Source organism: Struthio camelus, chromosome Z (genome assembly GCF_040807025.1).
Source record: "Struthio camelus isolate bStrCam1 chromosome Z, bStrCam1.hap1, whole genome shotgun sequence".
Classification (NCBI taxonomy): Eukaryota; Metazoa; Chordata; class Aves; order Struthioniformes; family Struthionidae; genus Struthio; species Struthio camelus.
The window spans coordinates 74,599,910-74,620,110 of record NC_090982.1 but is presented as its reverse complement, the minus strand read 5'-3'; the positions used below and the strand labels follow the sequence as shown (position 1 = coordinate 74,620,110).

Here is a 20,201-nt window from a genome sequence, read left to right as displayed (position 1 = left end):
AAATGCGCTCAGATTTAGTTTAATCGGTTGGAGTGTTAAGCTGGAGCAGCATGGTTTTGGCCATGCTACACCATAGCTGTGCTGCCAGAGTGGAAGTCCCTTCGAGACTCTGGCAGGTCAGTGATCCAGGAGAAGTCCTGAGAAGGGCAGGAGATAGCCAGAAAAGGAAACTTCTTATTTGCTTCCAGCGTGACATATGATCTTGAAACCCTCAAGGAAGACAGGATCCTCCCTCCTGGAATCTAAGGACAATTCTAGACACAGGGAGAAGTCTTGTTTCCTCCTGTAAATTGTAGTATTGTGGATGCCCAGAAAAGTTCCCCTTTAAAGGCCTGGCTTGTGAAAGATGCATGCAGTTTGCAAGCCTCTTCCAGGCAGGACAGTTTCCATTTACGAAATACAGAAAGACCTCTGCAAAACAGAGCAATAAAGGTACATTTAGGCATAAATGTGTGCATCATTCTGTCCCTTTCTTGTCTTTTTTCTTTTTTTTTCCACTTTCCGAGAAGAGATTGGATTCTAGCCCGTGGATTTACTTATTTATTTATCTTTCTCTGCTATGTCAAGGGTGGATGAGGTGGATACATACTGCCTTTCTCCTCAAGTTCAGTTTGCAGTTATTGTGTTTGTGAGATCAGCAGAGTATCTCTCTGACCTATGCTTTGTTGTGCTATTGTGCAACGTATACTTTGTTTTTCACAAACTTTACTTTTATCCATTTAACCTAATGAATATAATCTGATTTTTCAGATTTCCAAAATGATCAATCTATTAGCAAGGCTAACAGATGGTTACAGCTGAGATTTTTTTTTTTTAACAGTTAAGTTCATCTCTCTGTTGTTGTCTAGTGGAAGGTTTTTTTCCTTTCTGTAGGACCGAAGTTTCTTCCTAAGCCAAAGTGGACTTATTGTATAGATACCAGCCCCTCCTTTTTCTGCTTCCTGTGTCTCTCTGTCTGTCTGTCTACAATATCTATTATTGTCCATACCCACAATCCTTGAGGATACAGGATATCCCTTAGGATATAGAAATCCAGATTTTAACTGATTTTTTTTTCCTCTTTTTATTCTCTCCTCTGTCCGATTTGAACTACGTTATTGGATTATTTGTGTTTTGTCTTTCCTTTTTCTCAAGAGATCTTGGAGACCCTGACCTAGTTTTAGCCTATGGTTTCTAGTAGTGCATTTTCGGAGTGTTGGTTAAAGATGAGGAAACTCCCATAACGAACGGAGGGGAAAAAGAAGCAGTATCTGGGGACGGTGGCATAGGGAATGGAAGAGTGATGTGAGGCACAGGAGCTTAACAGTCAGCTAGGGATGGAATTACCTGAAAAAATGGAACTAAAAACTGCATCCATTGTTCCTGACTTGCGGTATCCCTCTGCAGAAATCATTTAAAAAGTAGGAATTGCTTTTCATTTTTGCAAGAGTTCACAAACTCTTAGAATACACTGTTTTACGGATTTAAGACATTAATCTTGTGAAAGCTAAGGAGTTAAGAAGTTTTGTTAAAATATATGGAGATAGGTTAAACCAGAGCTAATTTCCTTTATTTTTTGATTAAGTGGAAAGAGAAATTTCACATATTATCTTTGTTCTGATCTGGTGTAAAAAAAAAAAAAAAAATCTGTTAAGGTTTCATATTGCCTTCTTTTAATTGCGATACAAAGTTTTCGGAATAGCATTATCAAGAAGATAAAAATCGATGTTACATAAACTGGCAGGTGAAATCCAGGCAGCAGGTGGAACACTGCCCAAAGCGTACCTGCATGTCTAACTGTTTTTTCAGTTAGCCAGTCTTGTTGTAATATTTCAAGATGCAGGCGATTCTGATGTTCAAATCAAGATAAAATGTATTAACTACGTTTTTCCTTGAGAGCATGAAAAAGGCTTCTGTGATTTTCCTTGATCTTTGGAATGCAATAACTGGAAAACTAGTAGTTGTATCTGATTTTTTTTGTGTGTGTGTATGCATATGTTGTTGCGGGATAGAGATATTTATAGTATCCTCTGTAATTTAGGAAGTTCAGAGTTACTAAAATAGAATAAACTTTTTTTTTTTTTTAAAATGTGTGGCTGATTTTTAAGATGTTATTCCAAGATGTTATTGCTGGAGGTTGTTATCTTTAATTTTTTTTTTTCAGTAGTCTAAACAGTTACTTTAACCGTCAAGAATCCCTTGGACACTGCAGAATGTTGCACAGCTACCGCTCTCCAAATGTTCAACTTTCAGGCTCAGGCTGTTTGATTTATCAGGTGGCAGAATGTATTCATACCTGCTGTTCTCACTTAAAGATAAGTAGCCAGAAGTGTGTTCAGCGTGAGTGTACTTTTCAACAGATACGTGTTTATATGAGTTTTCACTCTTCTCATTAAAAAAGGGATTTAATTATTGTCACCTGAAGGAGCTAGCAGTTAAAATTAGACAAATTTGTTCTAGCACATTTTGTTTATTAATCTAAAGAGTTGTGTGAAAATGATCGTTGTGTTTGTTTCAACTTTTTAAGTGCTATTTTTAGTAATTCTGCAGTATGTTAGTAAAAATAATCTAAACTACGTAAGTTAGAACTAACCAAGAAGCGTAAAACAGCTAACTGAAAACAGTCAAGCTTGTCACTTACTGTTGTTGACACTGGAAGAGTGGTCTCATCTGTTCTATTTGAAATTTAGGTATTCATGGTTTTTTGGGGGGGGGGAGGGGGGAGTTGAGTTTTTGGAAGAATTCTTAAGGTAGTTAAGAATTAAATTCAGTGCTGACGTAATCTAGGTGTACAACATAAATAAAACCTGCTTTTGTGAATTGGAATGTAAAATAATCAACTTTGCAGTTATTAAGATAAGAGTGACCCAAACACCATTTCTCCTTCCAGCAGTGGAAGAAGTTCCTGGGGAAAAACTTTGATTTGCAGTAGTGGTACATCCTTTGTTGTGGGTGACAACAGCATGACTCTTTGAAACTATTTGTATGTTTTCTTTTCATGTTTATCTCCATTTTTATAAAATGTGCTTAGATGGCAAGTACAGTCAAAAGCTATTGAGCAGTTCTTGGCATCCCCAAAGAGCAAATACAGATTTATAGTGCAATGAATGATCAGTCATGGACAACTTCATTTGTAATATAACTGTAGTTTTCTCTAGGTGCTTTATTGTGTTGATTGAACAAAAAATTAGATTTCATAATCAAAACTTTACTTGGGAGTTTTGACTTGCACCTATTTCTCAACTTGTAAACCGCTAGGGCTATGGAAGTGGCTCTTGAGATGTCATATGGACTTTCTTTCATAATGTAATGTCCTGTGTAGCTATTTCTAAAGCTTTACTGTTATCTTTTCACACTTAACCATGTTCCACAGTCTCATGAATATGTTGTTACTCAGGTGCATCTACAAGATTTCCATGCTTACACCAGAGTTTCCTTTCAGGCGTCTGTGACCATCCTTTGATGTGTGGTGTGTGTGTGCGGTGAATGTGAAAACAGTGGGCATGACTCTTCTGTTGGCTCCTCTCTCATATGTGTGAGAAAGGGGGAAACGGCTATATAGTTGGTTTGGGAATCAGAGCCATTGTTAGTGACAGGAGTAAGCTTAGGAGAAGGGTAGGTTTGACTAGATGAAAGACAGTGAAAGTTGCAGTTTTATCAGGGAAATAAAGCTGATAGAGCTGGAGGAGAAAACAAGAGTTTACAGGAAATTAGGCTGATCCTTTAGACATTTTCTGTAGCAAGAGTAAAAAAGGGCAGGTTGAATCAGGAAAGAGATGCAAGTTTTATTGTGAAGAGTGCTTTAAAATTATTTTAAAATCAAACCTTGGCAACAGAAGATTATAACCAAGATGTCTGGCATCAAAATGATAGATTGTGTCTGTTTTAGGAAACTTAGGATTTGGACAGTAATGGTTCAAGTAACCTTTGTAAAAGTACTTCAGTGATTCCAAGGTTTTATTTCTTTCTGTCTAAACTAGCTATTTTCATTTTTGTAATACAGGTGTTACAGTGACGTGTTAGCTGTTTTAAACTGTAATTGCCTTTGATTTGTATTTTGCTGTTCAATATGCTATGAAATACACTGAATTATGTTGTTCTGACTTTGTTAAAATTGAAGTGATAGTCTTGAAGCCCCATTAGAGCTGGAGGTAATCACAGAAGTGGAAGTGGGACAGCAATCGATGATCTTAATAAAGCATATAGATAACTCCTATAACTTCATTAGCTTCATGGATTCCTCTTATTTGAAAAGTCATTGTGATTTAGTCAATCCATCATATTATACAATTCAGGATCAATATAGGTATTGGTAATGAAGAAGTAGAGAGAATTGTAATGACCTTTCTAAAGAGAAGAAACAGGAAATCTTTTACTTGTTTTGTTCTTTAAGATAATCTTTTTTAAACTGTTTTAATTCCTCTTATTTTTAGGGGTCTATCCATGAAAATAAAAATTGGAATTTAATGTCTTTCTCATTTCTTAACCTCAGATTATGGCTGATGTGAGGGAAACATTTCTTAACTTTATATATATTGTGGTAGGGGTTTTTTTGGTTATGGTACTGTATTCATGGAGATGGATTTTCTTTTTTTTTCTAGAACCCTGTCAAGAAAATTCCAGATTCTCATGAAATTACACTCCAACATGGGACAAAAACAGTAAGTGATAACACACATTCAATACTCTGTTTCTCCAGAACTGCAAAATACCGCTGACGAACTGTACAGCTGTGAACTTGCTTGGTTGCCACTATAGCAAAACTTGAAAGCAGTGGGAGAAAATAACTAAGTTTGTGCAGCTAGATAAACTGGAAGTCTGAATGTATGAACAAAAAACTTAGTTTTTGTGTGTGAAGATTGTGGTTACTGAGGTTGCAGTGCTGCATAGTTGAAAAAAAAAAACCTTACCAATCAAAAATCCAGAGTAGCTTGCATGGGTGACTGGGCAAATCTTGAGCTGCAGGTCAAATTAGACAGCGTATTTCCCTAAAGCAACTTAATTTTTCAAAGGATTTAGAATTAGTTGATGATGGAAGGCATGTCTGAAATCCTGTTCAGACATTGGTGATGTATGTAAGAGTCTGGACCATGGAAGAATTTTGACTTCAGCCCTAAATTTTATTTCTGATAGAAATGAGTGGTGATTTAGAATTTCTGCCATTGGAAAATAATCGTTTTTGTGCTTTGGTGTTTGTCTTGCATGTTGGCATTACAAAGTAAGAAGAAAACAGATTGTACTTACTTGAATCTAAGATGTTTCCATTATGTGTACCTAAGGAATTAGCCATCTCCAACAGTCTTCCAGAGACCCTTCTTTTCAGAGTTAACTCTCTGACGTTTCATTATTCTGCTGTGATGCTTCCATACTGGAGCTGCTGACGTCAAAGAAAGAAATCTTTTTCCTTTAGAACTTCGCACCACCAATATATAACAAAGAAATTGTGACAATTTTTTTTTAAGTGATAAGTTTCCTCCCTTGCTTTCTGTTCAGTTTCAAGATTAAATATAATAAAAAAGTTACCGCAGACGGAAAATGTCCGTTGAGTAATAGATGTAACGGAGACACTGAAAATAGTAAATGGGAGGGGGATTTAGAATGTAAACTATAACACTATGTTAAAATTAGTGGGAAAAAATTACTATAACTTCTATAATAGGTTTTAATACTTTCAGTACTTTTTCAATACTTCAAAGAGGAAAAAAGGATTGAACTAGAGCAACTTACCAATAAATATATTATTAGTGAATTTTTTCACCAGTATTTTTATTGTTGTAATGTGAAATCTCCAAAAGAATTTTTTATAATGTGGACTCCCCAGAAGCTTTTTGTTCCTGTGGCTCGGAGTTAACAGCAGGATATCACGATATCAGACTTGTCAGTTTCTTTATATCTCCAAATCTAAATCTACAAAAATTTCTAGTTTTTTAACCTGTTTTAATGTATCGTACAGTACCTGTTGTAGAGACTAAATCTGGCATAACATTTCAACGCAAATATTAACCTTTATTTTTTTGCACATCTGAATAATAGCATTGCTTAAGCCATTCAACCGTTTTAAGTGTAAGCATTGACAGTACTTATAGATATCACTTGGAGTGTTATGTTTACAAGCTTTTGAGATTTAGAGTGTTTTTTTTTTTATAAAGCAGCTGTTAAACATGGTGTTTAAAATGTTGGTTCAATAATACCTTTACATTATCATATCAGAAATGTTTTATACCTGATATTTCTTAGTTTTATTGATGAATGTAAATATAAGATTATGGTTCAGTACTGTTATTTCATTAACATAGCATTAACCTTTCATAAGAATTTATTTACATAGTTTTTAGAAAATGTGATTCTTTTAATGTGTTCTCAGCTAGTGCTAAATAGAAAAATATGACAGCCCAGTACAACAAAGCAAAATAGACAAATCTCATGATGATATTCAGAATGGGATGACCTAGCATATTGAAAACAGACAAATGAAAACGGCAGGCAAACTCTGAATTCTGTCCTCTGCTTGTGATCTTGAACAGATCCTACTTTATTCCTCTCTTAATTTGCTTATCTTTACATTTTTAAATATTATGCTTTTGCATTTTAGTAAGCCAACTCTCTCCTCTTTTCCTTGTTCAAAGACTCTTCTTCCTTTTGCACTTGGAACGCAAGATAACAGGCCGTTTCCATCATCTCTGATATTTTCTTCTAGTTGATCTGAGCCAGTCTATGAAATAAGTTAATGGGTACTCACTGTCAACTTAAGATCAAGTAGCTAATTATTTTTCTCAATTTTTTTTATTTGAATCTAGCTCTTTTCTCGTTGCCTTAGTAAAGTATGTCTTAGGACTCCCTATTACCCTTCTTATAATAACCCACACTTGACTCCATTTAACTCAACTGTAGTCTCATTTTCTTCTTCCTTCCTGTTAAATATGTTGTCTACAATTGTTAGAGTTCTCTCCTAACCAAGACCTTTCTCTAATATTACTTATGTCATGCTTTTCAAAGATGTTATTGCTGAAGTTTCTAATGACCTCTTCTGTAGCTAAATTTTCATACAGGTCTCCTTCATTCTCTTCGAAGTGCCTTTTATAAGCCATTCTCAATTTCTTGGAGCCTTCCTCGTCTTCCTTGACAATATTTCTTTGTTCTCAATATTTTTGTGTCTGGGTAACCTCATCTTCCAACACAGATTCAGCCGACTTTTGTGCTGATTGATCAGATTCCTTTTCTAGAATAAAACAAATTTCTAGCCATGAATATCCTTGAATCTGTCCCAAATCCTTTTCCCACGTTCTTCTTTGGTCGTAGAAGATGATGGTGCCACTGTTTGTCCTCTTCAGCTTGGGCCATGGCTTAGGCTTAGGTCAGCATATTGAAAGAGAAAATATTACTAGAATTTCTGTTATTGTTATTTATATCCCCCTGAAAGTGCTCTGAGCTATTTAATAGAGTTCTTACTGATGGCATTCCTGAGAATTCCTTGGGAGAGGAAAAAAAAACGGAACAAAATCAGCCTTTGAGAAAAATTATTCTTCATGAACTTGTAAACAATATGGAAAAAAAGTATAACTTTTCTTTACTGACTTTTTAAGAAAACTTGTATATTCATTTTCTATTTATTTTAGGCAATTAATATAATCATTCTTTCAAATAATATAACATTCAGTAATAAATCACTTTGCAGTAATTAAGTTGATAGACTATTAACATCTATAACAAATTAAAATATCTAAAATAAATGATTTATGAATTTAATATCTGAATATTTAAGAATTCAAGTTTTATTTATTATTATTTATGCACATATTTTAAGGAAATTTCCAGAGGTTTAAACTCAGTAAAGAACATAAATATTTTTATAAGCTTTCAGAAATAGTTATTTGCAGAAATACCTATTCATTAATCTTAGATCAAATATTGTGCTGTACCTTGCAGAGTGGAGAGGAGATAAAGCCAGCCTGTTTGTTTTGGTTTGGTTTGTGGTTTTTTTTTTTTTTTTTTGCTGTGGTGGACATAACGATGTAGACAAAGAAGAGGAAAGAAGCAACAATTGTATTTTATATGTGAGAAGCATTCTACAAGGGGAACCGTTGTAGTGTGAAAATAGAAAAATATTCTTTTTTAATTTTAAAAACCATGAAAGATGCATTGTATTGCGTTGTAAACAGAAACAAGTAGAGTGGAATTTGTGCACATAACGCATGTGACTTCTTTGCAGAACCACTGGTGAAAGTAGCTTTCTGTTTTCTGTGTGATCACGTGAATAGTGTAAGTAGTGCTTTGTTTCACTAATTATTTTGAATTGTGGAACATATTTTTGACTCCTTGGATGATGAGATCTGTTAACTGAATGCGTGATTAACCTGGAGATGCTCAGCGTTTCTGCGTGTTAGGTATCCTGAATGAAATTTGCATTTAAATGACATAAAAAAGAGGATTTTTTGTGTAAACATATAAGTGATTGCATTCTGCTTCACTCCTAAGTCAAATTTGTCGTAGTGATTTAATTGGTAACTGAAGTTTAATTCATTCTTAGGGCTAGTATAAAGCAGCAGTATATTTAAACGTTTGAGTCAGGGAAGTAAAATGAAAAAATATTGATTCTTTTTGTAAATCTATAAATTAGATTTGGGGGAAACTCTGGATTAGCATATCGGATAGTCCTTTGCATCCTTTAGAAGAGTAGGGTTTTTTACACGTTATCTGAAAGATGGCACCTTCTGCAAGTGAATGGCTCTGAAACAAAACAGGACAATTAGATTAAGAAGGAATTAGTTGCTTGGTGAACGGTCAGCATCATTTCTGCAGTTTCTTGGTTTTCCTCAAAGTACTTTCTTCAAACTGCTGCCTATATCATGGGATTATATAAGTCTGAACTATAGTGAGATACCAGCCCGAGGAGCAGGGGTGAGCCTCAAGGAGAAAGTGACTAGAAATCAGTTTGTGACAAAATAAGGAGTATCTAAATGAACCTCTCCTGTGTGAAACTGAAAAAAGAAAACTCAAAGGAAGCCCATAGTCTTTCCGAGGAGGAAACCTTAGTTTTAGCACAACAAATTGTCCGTCTCTTACATTCAGAAAAAGTTCCATTCTTAACTGGTGTTTTTATTGAAACATATATTTTCAGGAAATTACTTTTTCAACTGGGTGCTGAAAAGGGAATATCTGATGCTAAATTCCATTTTCTTTACAGCTTTTTGTGGGGGAACTATTCAACAGTTTACGTAAGTTTTAGGAGTCTCAATAACACAGCGTACTAAAGCTTAAAAAAGGTACAGTAGTAGACTGATATATCTTTGAGACAGGGTTTTTTGTTGGTACTTTTATATGTCTGCATTAAATCGTGTGACTGTCAGTATTTTTTGTCCATACAGAGCACCATCCTTGTATGCAAATTATTCTGATTTTCAGACATGATTATCTGAAATTTATAATACAGATTTAGGCACCTGAAAGTATTTGGCCTGATTTTTCCAAGTTCAGCAATGCTAGCCTATAGCCATGGCATCTATCAATTCTGAAAGAAGATTTTTTTTTTTTTTTATGAAGGTAGTATTTGTAGTAGGAGAAACAGAACCTTGTTCTTCAGGACTGTGGACCGTTTGGACAAACTGTCAATAGATTAAAAACACCTCTGTTTAACCTGACAAGCAGCCTTTGTGTTTCCACTTCTAATGCCTTTCCAAAGAGAGATTCAAATGTGCTTATTCACTAGTTCAAACTAGTGGATCTGCACAAATAATTTATAGACAAATGAATCTAACTATAACAGATAGATGGATTGCAGAAAAACTTTTTTTTATTCTTGATCTGGAGAGTGCTAAAATGCAGGTTTTGTCTGTCTGATTTCTTCTAGTGTTTGGAAACATTGAGTCATTCCATAGTAAATAATACCTTTGTGTGAGAAGTTAATTGGAACATTGGAACAGTTGGCAGGAGGGAGGGGAGTCTGTCTCTAGATTTTTTTTTTTTCTAAAAGAATAATGGTAAATTTGAACCATTTTAGATACAAAAGCTTTTGCACATATTAAAAGATTCTGAATTCATTTGGGGTCTGTAGCGTCCAGGATGCAACCATAAGTGCATTTATGTAGCAGGTACCTGTCTCCATATAAAGAAAAATCAAGAAAACACATCGTACATCATCATTATTAGAAGAAACATGTCTGGTTCAACACATACCCTTTCCATGGTATACTTTTTCCAGTTTTCAAAAAAATAAAATAAAATTGACTGTGGCTTTTCTCTACTGAAAGAGAATTCATAGGGTTTTTTTATTATTATTATTTATAACCTGTTTGCAGAGACTTTGCTGCAGAAGCTTATAGCTCGTACAGATTTAACAAGTCGAGTGTAACATGGTCAGTGCTTCCTCTGGTGTTCACTGACCTTTTTTGCTGTGATGCATTTCCTTATCATTATACTGAATTTTCTGGAGCTGATCAGCAGAACTTGCTAAAATTCTTCAATTTCTGTCATTCTAGAAACTCTGAAAATAAATTTCAACTGCATAGACTTCTTCTGTTTAGAAGAGTGTACACTTAGTTAAAAAATGAAAATTCTTTCATGTCCAAGTTCCTTTGAGTTATTGAAGGTAGATGGGCTTTTTGCTACTTCAGAGTTTACGTTAAAACTCTGGCAAATTACCTCGATCCTAAATAGAATGTGAGTTAGTATCTGTCTTGCACATGAAGATTTTAATTAGAGCAAATAAATTATTCATTGTGAATAAGTCGAAATGTTCTTGGTGGAGCATAACTTTTTTTTCCTTGAGGACTTTCCAGCTAATCTTTTCAAATCCCTTTTCAGGCATTTTCTAGAACATGCCACTTTATTTTTCTTGTGTCTACCTTGTGGTGAAAGGGTTTCTGAATCTGGTGATCGTCCACGTGCGATGATCCAGGTTTTTGTTCCAAAGGTTAAAACCATCCTCTCATTAGAGTCTAGGATTTACCCATGGTCTGCCTAACTTGAAGTGCCTAGTGGAGGTTAGATTATATACTATAGGTTAAAACATAAGCATGGATTCCTTATGAATTTTGTCTTCTCATGAAAACTCTTTCAATTGTTTTAACGTTTCCAGGTTAGGTTCTTATTTTATTTCTTATTCTTACATTGCTTTTTTCATTGCTTTTCAATGCTCCTGTGCAGAAGACGTAAATCTGGAGAGTTAGTCTATTTCCTTGATGACAAATTAGTTAGCAATTGTCTAGCTAGTTTTGTATTGATAATTCAAATCATTGCAGGTAGATAATATTTTCATGGATGTGAAGAGAAGAGATCTTTGAAGGCAAAGGGGAGGAGGGATGGTCTATGAGATACTCTGTTACTGTAATTTCTACAATAGCATGATTTAAACACTGCTGTAGTAGAATTATTTAAATAGAGATTTAAATTACAACTTTTCTAAGTATTCCGCTTTAATAAACCTATGCCTTTGATGATTTGGGGGTAACAGATGAGAGTAACAGACATTAAACATTCTTCCTCAAACTGCTTGGTGTAGCCTTAAGGAACTAACTTTTTATATGCAAATATATTTTTTTCAGTAACATTTTGAACTTTTTGATTTAAAATATTTTTCATTCATGAATTTTTAAAATCAACTTTCTTCTCCACCCCCTCTCCCCCAGTAAAATTACAGTGTGAATTAGCTTCTCTGCTGTCTTCAGTGATGTATTCAGATGATGTAATTTCCACTTCTCCCTGCCCCTTCTAAAGTATTTGGACACTGTAGAAGGAAACTCAGAAACAAAACACAGCTGACATACAGAAGGACCAAATCAACAAACTGAATTCATTTTTATGATTTTAGTAGTATTTTGGTGACATCTGGAGAACTATAAGAAAAAGAATTAAAAGGTTGATTTTTTTTTTTTTTTTTCCCTCCCTCCTGTGTAGGTTTCTGCTTTGGGTTTGGATCCTTCAGGTGCCCGTTTGGTAACCGGTGGCTATGACTATGATGTTAAATTTTGGGATTTTGCTGGAATGGATGCCTCTCTGCAAGCTTTTCGGTCCCTCCAGCCTTGTGAATGGTATGCATTAAGACTGTCTTTCTGACCTAAGACAATGCCTATGTTTACTAGAAGAATGCACTAAACACTTTAAGATAGCTTATTTGAAAGGCTTTTACATTCTATTTTCCTTCTTGTGGTAAATGAAATGTGAACCTAAAAAGTTCTTGTCTTTCAGTGCTTTCTCCAAAAAGACTTTTATATTTCCCCCTGTTAGCTACAGGTGAATTTGCAAATGTAAATTTTTAATAGCATCTCACCACACGGATGCAGGTTGATGTTCATAATTGTAATCACTGTTAATAGAATACACTTTCCATTTGTATTCCATTTATATAAAATTAACAAAGATGAGAAGAAAGTTAAACTAGCTGACCTCTTTGTGGAGACCCTGTAGAAGGAACATAATTTCTGTAGCATATGCCGGTATTTCTGAGACAGGGAATCAGATTTTTATGAGATTTTCTATTTCTGGAAGTGCTTGTCCCTTGCACTGCGTTGACAACTGAATAGCTACGTAAGAGGGCAAAAAAGCACAGATGTATTGTCTTAAAAACAATGAAACAAAAAAACTATGGCTGTCTGTGTACGTATTTGTGTGTGAGTGTGCAAATAAATATATTTGAATTAAAAAATACTGTAAACTTGTTTAGAGAGTGATTTCTGTGCTGTTCCCTGGTAATCCACCACACTTGGTTGATTTATTTATTCCAGAGAACTGGAATATGCAACTTCTTCAAAAAGCTGTGTCTCATGCAAAGCTAACTGATAAATAAGCACACTCATAAATTAATAGCAAAATTGTTCTAAAAAAATGATTTATGATGGCTAACTAACATGGTGCACGTTGTAAGATGCCTTGGTATGCTTAAAAGGGATTGAAACGCTTAGTAGCTATAGTAAGTACTCATTAGAATGTCTACTTTTTAATCTTTTTCTCATAAAAAGATACAGCTGAATTTTGCACAGGTTGGAAAGTTACAGTGAGAGTAACTAATTATAGATTTGCCAAGACTCCAGATAATGAAAACCTGCAGAAGAGTTGAAGCTGTCTAGCCTGAAAAGGAAGAGAATGAAAAAATCCTACTGATGTTCAAAACTACGAAGAATTAGGAAAATAAAAAGTATGCTGTGATTCATTACGTGACTCTGATGTCCTTGACAGACGTTAACTTGTTATATTAGGCCACAGAATGGCACATTTACTTTAAAAACATAATTTAATAAACATTCAGCTTTCAGGATAGGCAAACTCTCTGACTAGAATAATTTTCTAAGCAATTATTGGAGGTAAACATGAAGGTTATGGCAGCTTATATTTCAGAACAGAGGCTATTCATTCTAGGAAACTCCTCCTCTCTTTGGACTGTACTGCTGCATTAGGGATTACGTAGCATTATATGAGATGTTATGTTATGTAACATATATCAAGTATCTCATATTTCTCATTTATTCTATGCAACATATGTAATAAATGGCATTTGTGTCATTTCCTGATTAAACAGTCTTGTTTCAAAGCAGAGATGCTGTAATTTAAGCTGCAGTGCATATTCATTCTAGCATAAATGTGTGATGCTTTAGCTTTTATTAAATTGGGATTCACAAGTGACTACTAATTTTCCAGAGAGTATTTGAAAGATATTTATTCATGTTAGGGTTCTTTCAGTTTAGTAGTTACGATATCGATAAATGGGGGGAGAGGAACCTCACGGAGTTCAAACAAAGGGAAGGACAACGTCCCTCACCTAGGGAGGAATGGCCCTATGCACCAGTGCAGGCTGGGGGCTGACCTGCTGGAGAGCAAGTCCGTGGAGAAGGACCTGGGGTTCCTTGAGGACAAGAAGTTTACCATGAGCAACCAATGCACCCCTGTGGCCAAGAAGGCCAATGGTCAGAGAAGTGATCCATTCCTCTACACAACCATGCTGAGGCCGCACCAGGAGTACTGTGTTCAGTTCTGGACTCCCCAGTATAAGAGAGGTACAGAGCTACTGGAGCGAGTCCAGCAACGTGCTAAGACGATGATTAAGGGACTGGAGCATCTCTCATGCTGCTTAGTAATAATAGTATAAGACTGAAATGTGCTATTAGTATAAAGATGACAAGTACAGCGTATGTTAATATCCCATTTTGAGGAAAACAGCCTGCAGATACATTTGTAAGTTCCTTTTGGCAAAAAAATGGTGGTAAATATTGTGAATTTAAAGTGCTTGTTATTTCAGACATATTTTTTCATTTAATGGCGTGAGTTTTTTCATGTGACGTTTTGGTGAAACGTTCGTTCTCCTGGTTTGAGTATGTTGAAATCCAAAGGAAATATATAAAAATATGAATCAAAATAATATTAAAATTAACTACTTAAAGGTATAGCAATTTCACTTATATTGCAATTCTCATGTCCTAACTTTTTGCTTTTTTAAATATATCAGTTAAATACCTCTTCTATATCATTTTGTAAACATAAAGAGAGCTGAAGCTCTGCCTGTTAAAAAGAACCAATCTCAAGAAAAGCTTCTGTCATACTGACGTTGAAGCACGTGGTGAACACTGTGAGAAATATTATATAACCTGTGCCTATGTATATATTTTTTATTATTGCACTATGAAATTTATTGCAGGGACTGCGAGCGTTCACAGACCTTAATCTCAAAGAACTCTGAGGAGTTCTGATTTGGAAGTTTTAGATTTCAGCAGAAATCCAGTTCTGGAACCATAAATTTTGTTTTATTTTAAGGTTAAAATCCCAAAGAAAAATTCTATATTGTCCAGACCCCATTTTATAACATATTATCAAATTACTATGTTAATTTTTCTTTGGATTTGGAATGTTTAAAAAACAAAAACAAAAAAACCCCAAGAAGACGATAAAGTTGATACCTTCAAACTAGACCTTTGTGTTAATGGCAAAGACAGCTGTAAAGCAAACTTGTGTTACATGCAGAGAAATTAAATGTGTGTCCCAATATTGCCATTGTATTTAGTTCTGTTCTTCAGGTCCTGGCAGAAAGTACTGTATTTTCAGGTTTGGCAGCTTTAAGCCTAAATGTCTTGAATTAATGCTATTAAAGTGAACTTTTTTTTTGCAAGTTTCCCAAGACTTTTGCTTTAATGTTAATAAGAACCAAAAATGTTTTCTTTAAGAACTGCCTCTGCAGAACCTCACTCTTGGTCATGCTCCAATAAACATCTGAAAAGCAGTAACTTCTGGGGCCATAGCAACACCCTGCTTATGGAACCAAGTTCTGAACGTCATTTTAAAAGCTGCATTGCACAGTTACCCGTGTTTTTTTTTTTTTCTTGAGCTAAAGGTTGTGGAAATATCTTCTCTCCATCTTCCCCCATCCTGCCCCGGTCAATTTTTTCACCTGACTGATAGAATAACTCTTAGATTCATGTTCCCATTGTGCTAAGTGCTGTAAACTCAGCCTGTTAGAAGAAAGTTGCATCTAAATCTAAAATGAAGATGAAGTGCGTTCAGGCAGACTGATGTGAAACTAGAAAAAATGAGTATTGGTCAGATGATGATCAGTGCTGTGTTAACAGCATTATACTCTATAGTTTTAATTTATTTATTTTAGTGTCTAGAAGACAGTTTTGTTAGGAGACTCTCTGGGCCCTTATGCTCAGAAAGAAGGTTTTTATTTCCCCCTCTCCCCCGTCCAGGGCAGTCCATTTGATTGTGTATGGCGGCCTAATTTTCTTTGTGCACGAGGCATGCATCAAGCAAAAATCTTTTAGTGTCGTTTTCATATCTTTTTGTTTTTAATTATTAAACCTCAACAATTAAAAGAAAAAACATGAATCTGTCCTTCGGAGATATGTTGGGTATTTTCTTTTTGACAGCATTACAGTGGGAGAAATACAGCTAGATAAGTACTTTATTCTACCCAGATATGACTCAGAATATTTTGAGCTATGTATGGATTATGTGGAATAGAAAAAATACTTGGAGATATAACTGTGCAGAAGGTTTTTAATTCCCAAGATCTGTTTGTTGCTCTTAAGTTGAATCTAATGGATTCTTTAGGTTTATTAGTTGTCTGCAGATATTATTTTAGAATTCAGATACTGTTCCCTGTGTCTTGCAAGTTTCCTTTTATTTTAGTTTCCTGGGTATTGCCTTTGAGCTTAATGCCATTGGCTTTCTTTCCTCTCTCCTGTGCATGTATCCATTTTTGCTCTTGAGGCGCAGGATGATGCTGTTTCAGACATTGCCTCTGATCTATTTTGGAAATTCCCAGATTTGACAGTCTCCTTTCTACTAAGACTTAGAGTGTATAATACTTTGGCCAGTTAGGCTGCCAGTTCACATTACATAATAGGGCGCTTGAAGCAATTTTTGGCTTTTGAATCATAGTGCAATCAGTTGTGCCAAAATTTGCTTGAATGAGAAACTTATGCTTAGTTTACATTACTACGGTCAATGCTGAACTTTTAAAATATGTATTACAGTGTTTAATGTGTTCTGGGCAATAATTCACATATTGAGGAGAGATTTAACGGATGATAGCTACTGCTGAGTCAATCATAAAGTCACTACCCTATAAACCATAAAATGTTAATTGATGAAGTTACAAGTTCCGCACACAAAAGTTTTTGTTCATCATCCGAGTGTTACTTTTTAATGTAAAATTTTATGTCAGTAAAATTAATTTCCTTAAAGTTGCTAGGATTTGAATGCTCATGATTGTGTTTTTCATCAAAAGGAGGGTACTCCTTTGATACAGAAATATAATTTCTTGATGCACTTGAACAATATTTTTTAGTGAGATGTTCAGTTTATTGAGGAGAGGTCTGATGCTACGGGAATCCAAAGCTAACTGAGAGGTGCACAGCATGCTGATCCTTAGTTGTGGGCGAGTTAGCTGTGCAGCTGAAGTATCAATATGAAGTAACATTGTTGTTCACGTTCTATTAGCGTGTTAGAATATGAATTCTGGTAGGTGTGGAGTGTATACGCTGCCTTGCGTTCTCTGCCATTCTCGTGGTAGGGTGTAGCCAGGTAGAAGGGCAAAGGGAAACCCGCTTCAGATACAGCATTTACAATGAGCCGTGTATGTAAAACAGAATGTTGAGAGATGTTGAAGCTCTCATTAAGACTAGAAACAGATCTCTGATTCATCATCCATCTCCCCATTTTTAGTTAATCCTTTTTGTCGTCTTGGTATTACTCCATGATTTCTGTCCCAAGCTTTCTTGATCGATTGACTGCAGTTAGTATGCAATAGTTTTTGTTGACCTTATCAGTAAAATTTTATTTGAAAATGCTTTTGAAAATACTATACAACAACATGGAAGCCACTGGCCTATGGGGCAACAATTTACCTTGTTTTAGGAATCAAACAATATTGTTATGTTCTTTACATTTTATCTGGGATTGCACAGGATTGGCACTTTACATGTTATGAACCTTAAGAAGAAATGATCTTTTTTTTTGATATTTAAAGCTAATCTGTAGTTGATAAAATGTAAAGCTAATGCCAGAAACTTAAGTAATTTGAACGGTTATTTCTTAAGGCCTATGTTGCTTGCTTTTGCATTGATTTCAGCAGTAAAAATAACGTAGCATGATTTTCTCATAAGTTGCTATTTAATACTCTTTATTTGCTTTGCTGTTATTATTGTGATAGTGAATCACAGACGGTAGCTAGCACTATGTAGTAAAGTTTCCAGATTTTATTAAAAAGATACTTAGATTTTGTACATCTGAAGAATTTTGCTTTTGACACGGAAGTCTTTGACTTTTCTACTTCTTGAGAAAGTCAACAGTTAGCACAAATATTTATTTTTGACATTCATATGTTAATACAGACAATTGAATTAGTTTGTATTTGTATTTGTGATCCTTCTGTTATTGTTGAGGTCTTTTTCTTGATCCTCCTTCTGAATTGAGAAGTCAGTACTTGTGCTGAAATTTTCATGAACACGAATAGAATCGTATGGTTCCCATATTGTAGTATAGTATTTTCAAAAGTATTTTCAATTAAAAGTTTAATGATAAGATTTGCAAGAACTGTCGTATACTGATAGTGGTCCGTTGATCCTTGTTCTGTTATGAGGTTGAAATCATGGTTTTGTAATTAAGCGTCTGATACAGCTTTCCATTGCAAGGTGAATTTGTTTACTGTTCTATTTCAACTTCCTTGTGAAACCTTCTGCCTTCGTTGTATCCAGATGGTTTGGTATGAATGACGTGGTTCTTCCAAGCATGACAAACTCTCTGTTTAATTGAACAGGTGACCTTACAATTTTTTTTTCCTGTAATGTCTAATCTTTTGGATTTATTAAGAACAAACTTCTCATCCAACCTGATCTCATGATAGGTCTTGTGGATGTGAAAAAAGAAATAAGAATTTGCTATAGTTTATCTTCTCTAAGGCTCTTGATACTATCTTACATGCCTCTCATATTGGCAGGAGGGGAAAATGCACTTTGTATAAGATAGTAAGTTGGAAAGCTGTATTTGGACAATAATACTTACTAGTAATTCATTGTGTGACTAAAGAGACACAGAACTGTCCTGTTTTCAGTGCTAATCACTAATATTTTCATTCGTGACTTGGATCACCAAATTGAGAGAACCTTTATTCAATTGGCAGATAGTAACAAGTTGAGAAAGGCTACAAATGTTTTTGAAGCTACTATAAATACAGAAGCTGCTTTTGAAAAGAAAAAGAATTTTCAGTCCTGAAGAGCTGAATCTATAGCACACACTCTTCTTCATTTAGAGTTCATTTGCTCTGAGGGTCTTCTAATGTACATATATTGTGTACATAAGTAAACCCTTACTGCAAATGAGCAATCATCTAACACATAGAAAGACTGGGCAAATTGTTATCTACTGTCCTGTTTTCAGAATTGATGATACGTTTACTTTATCTATGTGTTTGGTGAAACTGTAGCCCTGAACCTAGAAAAAAATGGAAGAACGCTGACAGATGACTAATTTTCTATTGTAAAATTGAGTTTTATTTAGCACTGCAACATCTTTTTACAGCAATTTATAGATTACTATAAATACAGAGGTTGCTTTTGAGGAGACGAAGAAGAATTTTCAATGCTGAGGAGCTGAAACTGTGACACATTCTTCACTTGGAATTACAAGAGCGTTCTCGAATACGTTTACCAGAAATTTTAGGTGCCAACTTTGTATATATTATTGCTTGATAGGCTCTGGTTGAAGAAAGTAGTGCAAGACACACACTAATAAAAAGTTTCAATCCATTAATACCAGGTTTTTATTTTTCTTATTTATGGTATAAGAATGTGTGTGCATCTATTTCTACTGTACATTTTCTAACTGTCAATACATTTGTTTTAGTGTTGGCTTACAGAAATGGAATTTAACTGAAACATATTCTCTCTCTTTTCTTTTCTTTTCTTTTTTTTTTTTCTCCTCTCTCCAGTCACCAAATCAAATCTTTACAGTATAGCAGCACAGGAGATGTTATTCTTGTCGTCTCTGGTAACTCGCAGGCGAAAGTTCTTGACAGAGATGGTTTCCCAGTAATGGAATGCATAAAAGGAGACCAGTACATCGTGGATATGACAAACACCAAGGTAAAGCAAGAAATGAACTGAATCCAAGAACACAAACCATATAGTGTAGTTTTACTCTAAAAGTTCAGTAAGGAAGAGTGCAAAGCCCTGCCCCTCTGATGGAATCACCCTGTGTATTGATACGTGCTGGGAACTGATTGGCTCAGAAAGGACCTCAGGTTAGGATGGATGCCAGTTTGAATGTGAGCTAACTGTGCTTTCATTGCATATGAAACAAAGTGTAAGCTAGGCCACGTTAGGAGGCACATGGTCAGCAGATCAAAGGCAGTTACTGTCTCCCTTTACTCAGTGCTGTTTGTGTCGTGTCTGGAATACAGGGTCTAGTTTGAGGCCCTCTGTTTCCGGTTGGATGTGGAGAAACTGGAAGGGGTCCAGGAAAGGCCTTCCGAGGTATTCAGGTGTCTGGAGCCTGTGCGTTGAGAAGAGAAGTTGACTAATTTGTGCTCTTTTAATCTGGTGAAGAGGTATGTGAAGATCTAATAATAGCCAATGGCTATTGCAGAAGAGTTGAAAAGGTGATGGAGTGAAACACTTCTTCATAGTGGCAGATAGTAGAAGCAGAGGTAACAGCCACAAGCTGTGACTTCAAAGCCTCAGACTGGACGTTAGTAGAAATTTTTAAAGTAGGAAGATAGTGCAGCACAGGAGCGGATTACC

The 20,201-nt window shown here is 35.2% G+C and overlaps 1 protein-coding gene across 2 annotated transcripts in view; it reads left to right on the top strand.

Moving 5' to 3' along the window:
• Positions 1 to 20,201, top strand: part of LOC138064854 (WD repeat-containing protein 70-like) — a 147,692-nt gene that overhangs the window by 32,679 nt on the left and 94,812 nt on the right. For both annotated transcript variants that reach the window (XM_068929068.1, XM_068929069.1), the window contains exons 6-8: positions 4,581 to 4,640; positions 11,872 to 12,005; positions 19,391 to 19,544. In XM_068929068.1, the coding sequence (XP_068785169.1) occupies positions 4,581 to 4,640; positions 11,872 to 12,005; positions 19,391 to 19,544 (348 nt within the window). The remainder of the gene's footprint in view (positions 1 to 4,580; positions 4,641 to 11,871; positions 12,006 to 19,390; positions 19,545 to 20,201) is intronic.